Source organism: Procambarus clarkii, chromosome 9 (assembly GCF_040958095.1).
Source record: "Procambarus clarkii isolate CNS0578487 chromosome 9, FALCON_Pclarkii_2.0, whole genome shotgun sequence".
NCBI classification, from domain to species: Eukaryota; Metazoa; Arthropoda; class Malacostraca; order Decapoda; family Cambaridae; genus Procambarus; species Procambarus clarkii.
In genome coordinates, this window is record NC_091158.1 from 20,119,965 (window position 1) to 20,134,871 (window position 14,907).

General features: G+C 39.3%; 1 protein-coding gene across 1 annotated transcript in view; it reads left to right on the top strand.

Moving 5' to 3' along the window:
• The first annotated feature begins 12,238 nt into the window (after positions 1–12,238).
• Positions 12,239–14,907, top strand: part of LOC123766145 (chitinase-3-like protein 1) — a 39,839-nt gene continuing 37,170 nt past the window's right edge. Inside the window, exon 1 of the mRNA XM_045755039.2 lies at positions 12,239–12,374. Coding sequence (XP_045610995.1) covers positions 12,326–12,374 — 49 coding nt within the window. The 5' untranslated portion in view covers positions 12,239–12,325. The remainder of the gene's footprint in view (positions 12,375–14,907) is intronic.

A 14,907-nucleotide genomic window follows, 5' to 3' on the forward strand; every position in this document is an offset into this window, starting at 1 on the left:
GTCTACCAGCAGACCCAGTAAACAAATCGGCGATCCCGAGTTCGATAAACAGCAACTCGTAGGGTACGTTTCCTTTCACCTGCTGGTCTGTTCACCTACCAGTAAATAGGTACCCAAGAAATAGATATTGGGTAAGGTTCGTAGTTCTACCAACAGACTACATTTATACATGCCTACGAACAGACATCCTTTCTCCCCAACAACAGATATTTAAATAAATTTATTATACAGAAAAGTAATCGGATAGTTACCCATTCAACATTACGATTTTCTTTTGACCGAAAGGAAAGCATGATCTTTTAAGGATACACAAAAATATATTTAAAAATACACCTCATTTTTTTTTAATAATTCATTGAGTCGGGAGACAGGAAGCCAGAGTGTATTGATACCCTTTATGCTTTTATCGAGGGGCCCCCTCCTCCAAGGTCGAATTACTGACCCCGCCCAAGATGCAACCCTACAACAAGCTATCTCCTGGGTACCTACTTACTGCTAGATGAACTGGAAATTAGGTGAAAGGTAAACCAGTAATACCTGGAGTGGGTTTTGGGAATTCTTCTGCTACCCGAGCTCGGCCTGGGGCCAGGCTCATGTATTCACTGGCTGACTGTCCTCCAACACAATGAATTATTATTATTATTAATTATTATTATTATAATTATTAAGTATTATTATTATTAATTATTATTATCATCATTATATGGGTCCTACAAAACACATGGACATTTTATAATATAAAATGATACACTATTAGTTTAACGTTTACCTTGTAAACTAGAGATGGTGACTCTGGTAGTCACTTTCACTTTAGTCAGAGTTACTTTTTCATTTACATTAATGACCTATATGCCTCTCAACACAAGCCAATTTTTATTTGCTGGTGACATTACTTTCATTTTCTCTAGTCGTAACCCTCTCATTCTGAATGACACAGTGAATACTAAACTAAATAAAGTCCATCTTTGGATAACTGCTAACAAACTCGCCCTTAATATTGATAAAACCTTCTATATTTTGTTTGGTAATAAATTCTCAGATCAAATTAATCTAAGAATTAACAATATCCAAATTAGTAACAAAGTAGATGGTAAATTCCTTGCTGTTCTCATTGCTAAGCTGAATTTCCTACCTCACATTCAAAATATAGCTGAAAAACTTTCTAAAACATTTGGCATTCTTTCTAAAATCAGATATTACGTACCTCGCCCTGTCCTTGTAATGCTCTATTACTCTCTCATCTATCCTTATCTTAATTATGGTATCTGTGCTTGAGGTTCTACTACCAAAAATCATCTTCGTCCTCTAATTACAGTACTCAACATAAGTCAGCAATTAGAACAATAACAAACTCTGGTCCCAGACAGCACTTGGCCACCTTATTTAAATCTTTGAATGTATTAGATATTAAGTCACTGCACATCCTCTAAAGTGTACTCTATATATATATTATATATATATAAACTCTGAACTGTAATACCAATCCTGACCTTAAACGCTGTCTAGAAGGTTGTAACAGAACCCGTTGGCACCACACTTTAAACAAATATCTATCTGATATTCCAAGAGTGCAACTTAACCAAACCAGTAATGCTCTGCAAATCAAGGGACCTAGAATGTGGAATGACCTTCCCGATCATGTCAAACTGGTTGAAAGAGGGGCAGTCTAAGAGAAAAACTAAGTACTACCTAATGAACTCCATGTAACCTACCTACCTCCTAAATGTCAACCAATGTCTTTGTATTTTCAAACAATATTGATTATTGACCAAAACTAACTACTACCTAATGAACTCCATGTAACCTACCTACCTCCTAAATGTCAACCAATGTCTTTGTATTTTCAAACAATATTGATTATTGACCAACGTTTATAACTGCTGACGTATAAACGTCATGTCTGTCATGTATAAACTTAAATAAAATTGTAGTCTGTCTGTTTATTAATTAAATTACTTTTGCTGTTCTGTTGCAATTTATGCTGTTCCATCCAACATGTAATTATTGTCATTTTTTCCCCGGTTTCAGTTCAATTCATGCTTTTGATCTCAATTACTTTCAAGTCTTTGTTTTTAATTTTTTTACCACATCATGCCTGCAACATTGTATTTGTGGCTTTAGGCATGGTATATACTAGCATTATCTAGAAATCCAACATTCTGTTTATAACTCATTTTTTATGCATGTACGTTTACCTGACTTAACATTACTATTATTATTATTATTAGTGACCTCGACAGAGACAAGAGGCCCGTGGAATTATCAAAGAAAAAAGGTCTTACCGTTATTCTAGATTTTTTCCAGCTGTATTTTGAGCGAAAACACTTAATAGTATTTACGTCTTCGATAGGTTAGTGATCACAAATTATTTCCCTATGGGTAAAAGGCATCAATCTTTCCTACACTGTAGCTTGTTGGGCTTGTATAATATAGCTGTTCTATAATACAGCTGTTGTACACATAGCTGTTGTCCCTTGTGCGAGTTACGTTGGGACTATTAAACAATATGAAAATGTGAGTGAAGCCCTTACACTTAGGCGAGAGGAGAGTGTAGTGTCTGGTAACTTAAGACAGTGAACTGAGCACAGTTGAGTGTAGCGTCTCAGAGGCCACTACAGTGAACTGGGCATAGTTTAGACAACATAATAAGTTCCAAATATCTTGTCCTCACAAGGTTGCTGGAAAAGACAGAAACCAATCGGACCTGTCTTCTCGGATTCAGCTAAGTTCGGTTAAGATTAAGTACCTGATTTTGATTAATCGATGATCAGGCATTTTACATGTACTCTATATAGTAATATATAACATGTAGCACATAATATTACTTACCGTGTTTAGAAATTAGTTATAGAAGCAGAGATTATTATAATATATTATATAATTATATTATATTACATTATATATATTATATATATATAATATATATATTATATATATTTATATATATATATATATATATATATATATGTATATATATATATATATATATATATATATATGTATATATATATATATATATATATATGTATATATATATATATATATATATATATATACATATATATATATATATATATATATATATATATATATATATATATATATATATATATATATATATATATGCGGAAAATCCACAGAGAAATATGAAATGAGGTGAACGTTTCGGCTTTGTTAAAGCCTTTGTCAACACCAGACTCTGGTGTTGGTGTTGACAAAGGCTTTAACAAAGCCGAAACGTTCACCTCATTTCATATTTCTCTGTGGATTTTCCGCATAAAATGATCAGTGTTTTGTGATCGTCAATTGCATATATATATATATATATATATCAAATGTCGTGGCTAATGGCCAAAAATGCACTTCTTGGCCCAGTATGCAAAGTTCGATGTGCTTCACAGGCAGAATGAGTTTCGTTATTTTCAAATACTGTATTCTATTTGAATATACGCACTTCTATTTTCTCTAAATAAATTTAAATAGACCTACCTTGAGTTGCATAGGATAGTACACACTAACCACTAAATTCTCACTGGCAAATTGTCATAAGAAATAAACAATGCAAAACATTCATATCTAAAATACTCAAGAAGCCTAACCCCCCTCCCGTAAGGCCTATCAACTCAGTAACGTCATTAATCACCTACTATGTAGTATACAAATTAACATAAGCGATTTCAATTTCAGTTATGGTTATCCTAGTCCAGAACAGCCACTGTACAGAGCTGAATTTCCTCGGAGCGTGCAAGTACCCGTCCACGTTATTCTCTTGGTATAGCGTAGAGTATCACACAGAGAAGGTGGTGGAGGCCAAGACCATCAAAAGTTTCATAGCATTATATGACAAAGAGTGCTGGGAAGACGGGACACCACGAACGTAGCTCTCATCCTGTAACTACACTTAGGTAATTACACATACACACACATTAAAGACATAATTATATAGGTTACTTACATGGAGACGAAGGCGGGACGTCTTGATGACAAGCAGTAGTAGCCTCCTGCTGACCACAATCACCCATCCATCCACTGCCTTAGGGGAAGTGAGGGACGTGGTGGAGCTCGACTCCATAACCCAATTGCAAATGTTGATATGATAAAAGCTCGAGACGCTCGGAAATCTGTACACCCGAGTAGATTGACGATTGAGAGACGGGACCAAAGAGCCGAAGCTCAACCCCCCACAAGCGTGACTAGGGGAGTACAGCACCCCACAAGCGTGACTAGGGGAGTACAGCCCCCCACAAGCGTGACTAGGGGAGTACAGCCCCCCACAAGCGTGACTAGGGGAGTACAGCACCCCACAAGCGTGACTAGGGGAGTACAGCCCCCCACAAGCGTGACTAGGGGAGTACAGCCCCCCACAAGCGTGACTAGGGGAGTACAGCACCCCACAAGCGTGACTAGGGGAGTACAGCCCCCCACAAGCGTGACTAGAGGAGTACAGCCCCCCACAAGCGTGACTAGGGGAGTACAGCCCCCACAAGCGTGACTAGGGGAGTACAGCCCCCCACAAGCGTGACTAGGGGAGTACAGCCCCCCACAAGCGTGACTAGGGGAGTACAGCCCCCACAAGCGTGACTAGGGGAGTACAGCCCCCACAAGCGTGACTAGGGGAGTACAGCCCCCACAAGCGTGACTAGGGGAGTACAGCCCCCCACAAGCGTGACTAGGGGAGTACAGCCCCCACAAGCGTGACTAGGGGAGTACAGCCCCCCACAAGCGTGACTAGGGGAGTACAGCCCCCCACAAGCGTGACTAGGGGAGTACAGCCCCCACAAGCGTGACTAGGGGAGTACAGCCCCCACAAGCGTGACTAAGGGAGTACAGCCCCCACAAGCGTGACTAGGGGAGTACAGCCCCCCACAAGCGTGACTAGGGGAGTACAGCCCCCACAAGCGTGACTAGGGGAGTACAGCCCCCCACAAGCGTGACTAGGGGAGTACAGCCCCCCACAAGCGTGACTAGGGGAGTACAGCACCCCACAAGCGTGACTAGGGGAGTACAGCCCCCCACAAGCGTGACTAGGGGAGTACAGCCCCCACAAGCGTGACTAGGGGAGTACAGCCCCCCACAAGCGTGACTAGGGGAGTACAGCCCCCCACAAGCGTGACTAGGGGAGTACAGCACCCCACAAGCGTGACTAGGGGAGTACAGCCCCCCACAAGCGTGACTAGGGGAGTACAGCCCCCCACAAGCGTGACTAGGGGAGTACAGCACCCCACAAGCGTGACTAGGGGAGTACAGCCCCCCACAAGCGTGACTAGGGGAGTACAGCCCCCCACAAGCGTGACTAGGGGAGTACAGCACCCCACAAGCGTGACTAGGGGAGTACAGCCCCCCACAAGCGTGACTAGGGGAGTACAGCCCCCACAAGCGTGACTAGGGGAGTACAGCCCCCACAAGCGTGACTAGGGGAGTACAGCCCCCACAAGCGTGACTAGGGGAGTACAGCCCCCCACAAGCGTGACTAGGGGAGTACAGCCCCCACAAGCGTGACTAGGGGAGTACAGCCCCCACAAGCGTGACTAGGGGAGTACAGCCCCCCACAAGCGTGACTAGGGGAGTACAGCCCCCACAAGCGTGACTAGGGGAGTACAGCACCCCACAAGCGTGACTAGGGGAGTACAGCCCCCACAAGCGTGACTAGGGGAGTACAGCCCCCCACAAGCGTGACTAGGGGAGTACAGCCCCCCCCCCCCACACGTGACCTGACCAGTGGTGGTGGTGGTGGCCCATCAGCCGCTGGTGGGGCGGTACTTAAGACAACAATGTCTTACTCGCCAACCAGCAACTATCTCGAGGTTACCTTGACACTAAAGTTATCTTTCGGTATATATACCGAGACGCCAGGTACACTTCTCGGTAGTTTGGTAAACTACTGAGTATACCGCAACAACCTAACTCTCCATGTGACAAGCTCACCACCATCACTCCTGTCATTGTTGTCACACTCTTCGATTATGTTCGTAGCTATGTACGCCTTGGCTGGAATTTATAATATTATTTGCACTTCAAGTTTACTTTCCATGTGGTGACGTCTTAGGACAATGATACACTCGTTAACACAGGACAAACTACACTAGAAGAGGGACAAACCCGCCGCGCGTCCTCTCCTCCGCCCGCCCAGGACCGACCTGAAAGAGGGCGCACATCTTTTCAATAAGGAAAACTCTCAACTCTAGTGTCACTATTTAACACGTAAAAATACTATGACTTTGTATGTATACAAAAAAATACATACATAATGAAATATAAACAAATAATATACGACCCACGTAACATTCGTAAATAATTAATATCATGTGATATGACAGAAAATGGGTGTGCATCTTTTCCAATCTTTGGCGGCTTAGGTTACATTTATTAAAAGATTTTCCAGCATCAAAACTTCTCACTCACCCTCCTAATGCTTCGGAGCTCATAAATGTTAATAAAATTGACAAGATTCAGAAAAGATGTGCAAGTTCGTAAGTAGACAACCCGTCGATTCAAATCCATTACATCCAGCGGTCGACCCCACAGACGCATTCATAAATTTTAACATGTTCATTCTAAACGGGAATTTTCTCAAATATAAATTAATATTACAATATATTAGCATATTGTGCATATATAAGCATAGGTTAGGTATTTAGGTTCAGTTGGCGATTATTTGCATTTGTAGTACGTGGGTGAAGCATTTACAACGTTGTGGTTGGAACAAAATTCGTCAGTGAAGCACTTGTTCTGGAAGTGTTCGAACGTCATTAGTTGTGAGTCGTGTGTAAACCGTTTTTCACTCATAAACAGGGGGTTTGGCGGGTGCATGGAATCACATTTGGGTCTTTGCTTGGAGGACGGGCTGTAAGTAGATGCCCAAATGCATGTTGAATCCTGACCCGAAGTGAGTGCATCCCGTCTCGAAAAAAAAACTTCGAACACAGTCATATTGGTGCAGTATAAAATACGAAGCTATACCAGCTGTGAAAGTCCAGGTTGCATGAAGGGTTTATCCTTCCGATGACTGCAAAGTTGTATCTAACAGCTTAAATCTTCCAACCTTAAGAGATCCGCCCAGTTAGGACGCAACAATGTGAATCATTATGAAATATATGTAATTAATACTTTGACAACGAATAGACAGCACTTTATATTTAGTACATTCGTAGAACACAACATGATTTAGTATATTGATTAAGCCCATTATACTCCAACATAATGATAGCGAACATTATACATTAATGTATAACGAAAGAGCGTGTTATGTTGGAGCATACTGATTGAGCATGTATCATTCTTCAACATAACCACATAATCCTCAAGAATGTTATATTTACTCTGATTAATGTCAGATTTTATTTCTTAGTCATTATTTTATTTTGTTGGGGGCTAAGAAAATCTGTTTTCTTGGAAGATAATTATTATTATTTTTGTTAACTATATTATCCGCGGCGATGTCTTAAATTGTACTACATAAAAAAACAAAAAAGAACTTCAAATGGGAATGAGGCTACATCCTCAACTTGACGAGATTTAGTAATACAAAATTTATAAAATTAAATTTAGCTTGAAAACATGTTGATTAGTTGTAAGATAAATTTGGAGTGTGTCCTGTACTCCGTTGCCGGGGTGGCCTGAAGGCCTCAGAATTTTTATTTTTGTTTTATTTTTTATCAACATTTAGGTATGTCTGCATTTATGCAGCTGCCCTAGACTATATGAAGGGGAGTACAGCGTGTGTCAAAAAAAACTAGCTTCGTGATGCTAAAATCCCCATCACACAGGATGGTTAGTCATACAGAGGCATGTGATAAGTATAAGATAAGCACTGGCAAACTCTAGGTGCATTATGAGAATATCCTCAAGAACACGAGTGAAAAAACTAATTGCAAAGCTTCAGGTATCTCATGCCAATGGGTCTGAATGGTCTGATAACTGGGCATTCGGTGATGTAGTGTGCAAGATCATGTCCCAGTTCCTGCTCACAGAGTTTACACCTAGGGTGCTCAGAATTGGGAGGTCCGTTACCTGTAGCCTGTAACCCAACCTGATCCTGGCAACCACTGTGTCGCACAACAGTCTGGTGGACGTTTTGTGCTGCCCATAAACATAGGTTTCAGATCTAATCAAATCTGGCTGAGGGGAAGCAGCCTGGATTAGGTACCAGCAGAAACTCCCAGTAGACCAGTAGTTTTCCCAGTAGGAAAAGTGTAGGGATTTCCCAGTAAGTGTAGGAACCTGACAGCTGAGTGGTCCGCGCTTCGTATTCGTAGTTCTGAGGTTCCGGGTTCGATTCCCGGTGAAGGCGGATACAAATGGCCAGAGTTCCTTTCACCCTGATGCTCCTGTTCACCTAGCAGTAAATAGGTACCTGGTAGTTAGACAGCTGCTGCGGGCTGCTTCCTGGGAATGTGTAACAAAAAGGAGGCCTGGTCGAGGACCGGGCTGCGGAGACGCTATGCCCCGAAATCATCTCAAGATAACATCAAGGCCACTCCAAGTAGGCTACTTCCCAGCAGGCCACTCCCAGCAGGTCACTCTTACGAAGCCACTCCCAATAGGCTACTCTCAGCAGGGCCACTCCCTCCAGGTCACTCCCACCAGGTCACCCCCACCAGGCCACTCCCAGTAGGTCACTACCACCAGGCTCAGCAGGTCATTCCCACAGCTGAAATATGTAAAGAGAAAAACAAATTAGATGATACCATTTGAAAGGCATATTAGAATTCTGAGCTCATAGCTCCAAGATCGTGTAAATTAATATTTTAATGCAGTATAGACCTTTCCAAGAAGCCTTATATATATATATATATATATATATATATATATATATATATATTATATATATATTATATATATATATATATATATATATATATATTATATATATATTATATATATATATATATATATATATATATTATATATATATATATTATATATATATATATTATATATATATATATATATATATATATATATATATATATATATATATATATTATATATATATATTATATATATATATTATATATATATATTATATATATATATATATATATATTATATATATATTTATTATATATATATATATATATATATATATATATATATATATATATATATATATATATATATATTATATATATATATATCCCCTTACATATTGCAAAAAGGTCCCCCAATGGGACTTAGTCCACAGTTTGGAAACAAAGATTTAATGAATTGAAATATAAATAAAGCAATATTTATTTTGAAAATATAATGTATTCATAATAATGTGTAATTTTTAAATAAAGAAATCAAAATATAAAAATCACCAGCTTCGTGAAATATCTGTCGAGGTTCAGATATTTGGAAGCGTAGGCAAGGAACAATATAATTTTTGAACTTTATTTTCTTTCAGAATCAGTGGCTTCATTTAAGAAATGTGTCGAGGTTTCTGTTGTCTCCATAGTAATATATGTACTCAGAGTCGGTCTATAGGGAACACCCGGTTTCCTCACATCGAAACGAAGAAAGCTTCACCCCTGAGAGTCCATGTAACCAATGTCAGCAACGGGTTGCACTTCTAATTTGTTTTCGCTCTATTAAATAGTATACAATAAAAAGGCTAAAAAAAATGGCTCCCTACACTTGCACCAGAGGTGGTACCCTATATATAAAAAAAATAAAAATAAAAAGGCTATATATAAATCAATTTACAATGGAAATACTACATTATTATCTCAAGATAATCAAGATCAGGATAACATTACATATAGTTTATATAATTCTCAGTAAACCAATGTTTTATATCAACAAAGAGCATAAGCCTTAGACTCCAAAATGTTATAATGATCCTGCCTTGCAAGAACTTCAGTATTTTGCAGATGAAAGTTACAATACGGTGGCTGAAAAATGTTGACCAAACCACACACTAGAAATTGAAAAGACTACGACGTTCAATATTTTGTCTACTGAGTTTTTAAGTGGACATTACACACAATGCTTAATAGCTGATGATTTTACATTTGTTATATCAAGTTAAAGGATGGCGAAATTAAGCATTAACATATCAACGAGACTGCGAACAAATATATTTATAAGCTTGCAAAAATTTATGAAAATTATATAATACTTTCTGAAGAATGACATAGACAATCAAGCAAACATAATATTTTAATAGGCTTTCTAATTCAGTTAACAAAAAAGGATAGATGTAGGTCTATAGCGGTCACTGCTACCCCACCTCCAGACTAACCCCACTCAACAATAAACCATTTCACTTAAATACAGTGACTAACTTTTGTATTACTTTAGACTTGTGAGCACAACTGATCAGCCTAGAAATCCTTAGGTAAGACTTACGTGCTTGAGACAAACGGGATATTATCATGAACTTAATAATAACCTAGCCATCTACGTTACTTCAAATTAGCCAAACGTCGTGGTTTCTGTAAACGGTTTGTTCCTGGATTTATAAGCTTATCCTTCCCGTCGGGCCCTCTACCTGGCAGTCACTAAGTCATTTCTTGAGTGTAATTTAAAAGGTGATCTATATTTGTTCTTCGCATGGGGTCTGTTTGTTTAGTCTTCGTAATTAGTCTGGTCTTCTCGAGTGGTCTATTTATTTTAACAAGTGTTGAGTCTCTGACCTTCTCAAGTGGTCTGCCTTTCGCTTCACAGTCGTGTGTGCGCCCTGCACAAAAGGTCTCTGTCCCTGACAGTCATGGTTAGCCTGGGTAGGTGACCTATGTCCTGCACCACAACACCATGTTAGGACGCAGCGTCAAAGAACCACACCATCTGGTAGCATATCTACATGGTCAGCTTAATCAAAGGCCATAGAGTAACACCAGATACAATGACTGGACAAAAACCAGTCGTTGGGATGGAGATAACTTTTGCTTCAAAAAATAAAAAAAATAAGTTTCATGCCAATTTCGTATATAACATTTTACAGAGAAATGTTATCAAATATTTTAATAGACTATAGGAAATTGAATAAAATCTATTTACTCTTTACAATGTTATAAAGAAAATCGAGATTGAAAAGGTTTTATGACGAAACGAGGAAATCTTTGACCAACGGACTCACGAGTTTCTGCCTGTTATTTTCCAAAAGTCTGTATCTCACTATATATATATATATATATATATATATATATATATATATATATATATATATATATATATATATTATTAAATATGACCGAAAAAGTAAGATTAATAATTCTAACACGAATTCTCTCAATCTTTCGTACATTTCTTTTCACTGTTGGTGGTAATTCAAAAATCAATTCTCCAAAATTCATTTTTATTTCTAGTCTAGAAATAAAAATGAATTTTGGAGAATTGATTTTTGAATTACCACCAACAGTGAAAAGAATATATATATATATATATATATATATATATATATATATATATATAGATATATAGATATATATATATATATATATATATATATATATATATATATTATATATATATAGGGGGTACCACCTCTGGTGCAGTTGTAGGGACCCACAGCCTCAAAGAAGGGAACACTGAGCATTCAGAGAAAAAAGCGCCATATAACTCTGAATACGTATGAGTGTTCACTTCTACCACCTCCTATTTATATATTTTGTACACTTTAGTATACAAGGTTATACAGTTACATATCTGATTGTCTACAAAATGAGAACATTAAGAGGAAATAAGGAGAAGTTTGTTTCGTAGATGCTGAAGGTTTCTTCGAACTCCTCCGACGCCGGGCAGGAACCAAGGATACAACGGGCATTCCCCATATTATATATATATATATATATATATATATATATATATATATATATATATATATATATATATATATATATGAAAGGGGTCCACTATCACTCACAGGGGTGAGTATGGGGTCTACTTCCACTCACAGGGTGAGTATGGGGTCCACTACTACATAGGAGATGGTTATAGGGTCCATTACCACCCACTGGATGAGTATTAGTTCCACTACCATTCACAGGGTGGGTATGGGGTCCACATCCACTCACAGCATGAGTATAGGATCTACTACCACTTACCATATGGGTATGGGGTTTACTACCACTCACAGGATGGGTATGAGGTCCACTTCCACACACACACACACACACACACACGAACATTAGTCAAACGCTAAAATAATCCATAACCAGTACTGCCTGAATGACCAAGTAGTCGGGCCCAAAGTGTGGCCGTGAGGTGTGAGGACAAGGTAGGGAAGTGTGGTATGAGGGTGTGTAGGAAGTGAGGGAGGGAGTATAATGGTACCTGGCACCCAGAGCGTCCCGCACTGTGGCAGGTGAGAGCGGCCACCCGGGTCAGTGTTTCTGGAGGCATGTTTGCGTGTGTAGTGACGCTCCTCGCTCTCTCCGCCTTCTCTATAGGTAAGATGCAGCTCTTTGCTCATTTTCTCTAGTAAGAATTAAAGGAAGTGAGTATTGTTTTGTTACTAATTGAACAAAATTTCACCCAAGAACAATGGCGCAATTTAAAAAGAATAAGTTTTAGCCTAATTTGAAAGTTTTCTCAAGTATAGCCTCTACGGTTACAAGAGAAACTAGTTTGAAAGTTCACTTTCAGTATGACCGTCTTTTGATTTCTCTATGAATGGGTGTGCGAGGCCCGCCTGTCATTATTCAACCCGTCCTCTCCAATTACCAAAACGGACAGAAAATTGTGTACTAAAACATATGATGATAAAAAAAAAACAGTGAGAAAGCCATGAGGCTGAGTCTTGAGTCGCTCACTGTGTACCTGGAAATCAGTCTTATCTGTAATCTTAGACGATAACGCTCAGGTGAGATAACACCTGGCTTAGTTACAACTGCGGAATGGAAGGTTGTGTGTGCGTTCTGTTCTTGAGAGGAGTGGGAGGCTAGGAATATTTTTATATGATCACGTGATAACCGCCCTGGAAGAATATTGTTATATGATCACATGATAACCGCCTTGGAAGAATATTGTTACATGATCACATGATAACCGCCCTGGAGGAATATTGTTATATGATCACATGATAACCGCCTTGGAAGAATATTGTTACATGATCACATGATAACCGCCCTGGAGGAATATTGTTACATGATCACATGATAACCGCCCTGGAAAAATATTGTTACATGATCACATGATAACCGCCTTGGAAGAATATTGTTATATGATCACATGATAACCGCCCTGGAGGAATATTGTTATATGATCACATGATAACCGCCTTGGAGCAATATTGTTACATGATCACGTGATAACCGCTCTCGTGTGTCCTGTTCAGTTTTTGTTGTTGTTCATACCAATAGTTCAAGGATTTGCTGATATTTACATTACAAAATGTATTACTAAGAAGATCAAATAAAATGGGAGAACCCAGATGATCGAAGTTGGCCAATTCTTCCCGTGCACATCAATGATATATAAAAATTTGAGAAAATAATTAATTTTTTATACTGCTCATTGTAAAAATATGTTTTGCAAATGTTAATTTTTTTTATCACGTACGACGGCCAAATAATAAGTACAGGAATATCATGGTGGAGGCTACATCATGTGAGTACCGTGGTGGCGGCTACATCATGTGAGTACCGTGGTGGCGGCTACATCATGTGAGTACCGTGGTGGCGGCTACATCATGTGAGTACCGTGGTGGCGGCTACATCATGTGAGTACCGTGGTGGCGGCTACATCATGTGAGTACCGTGGTGGCGGCTACATCATGTGAGTACCGTGGTGGCGGCTACATCATGTGAGTACCGTGGTGGCGGCTACATCATGTGAGTACCGTGGTGGCGGCTACATCATGTGAGTACCGTGGTGGCGGCTACATCATGTGAGTACCGTGGTGGCGGCTACATCATGTGAGTACCGTGGTGGCGGCTACATCATGTGAGCACCGTGGCTGACGCTAGATCATGTGAGTTGGATGGAGCCAGTAGTGCCAACCTTCTCTTTGCTGACTCATTCACCGCCCTAACCTCACTCTCCACATTTATTGTGAAATAAATTTGGAACACCTTCCAAATGTTCTTAGATTAATGCAGTGACATATTTCTCACGCTTTTATCATCTTGTTCATTTTAAAATTTGAATCATATTAGCTTCAACGACTTCTACGTTTAACTTATTCCATGTATTAACAGCTCTAACACTGAAAAGCGTTCTTTCTGACGTCTCAGATTCATTTGCGTCTCGAATTTCCATTTATGACTCATCGTCCTGCTGTTTCTAGCTTGAACAACGCTTCTTTGTCTATTTTGTTAGTTTTCCCTAGAAGCATATGTTATTCCCCCACCCCCGCTTCCCCTATATATTCTTTCCTCGGGTGTGGTAAGGCCCAGTTCTCTCAGTCTGTATATACGTTAGACCCAGTAATTACTTTAAATAATCTTTGAAGAGTTAATTTTTCAACTTCCTTTTCAAGTAAATCTAAGTATATGGGAAGCACAAAATGTGTACCAGACAGTGCGGCATATGCGTCATAGTAGTTACTAGTATCAGGTTGGGTTACCGTTACTTGTGGTAGGTAACTACAGGTGACGAACCTCCCAATCCAGAGCACTCCAGGTGCAAACTCTGTGCAAGAACTGGATCGTGATCTCTCACACACAACATTATTGAATGCCCAGTCATTAGACCCTTCACATCTACCGGCATGAAGTACCTGGAGCGTTGCAATCACTAATATTAATTCTCAGGTTCTTTAGAATATCCTCATAATGCACGCAAAATTTGCCAGTGCAGGCTACTGACCATATGGCCCTGTATGACTAACATCTTCCGAGATGGGGACATTTTAGTATTACTGCTACCTTATTCACTCGTGTTCTAGAGGATATCCTCATAATGCACTCAATGTTTGCTAGATCACATGGCCCTTTATGACTAACCTTCTTGTGTGATGGGGATTTGTTAGCATCACGTAGC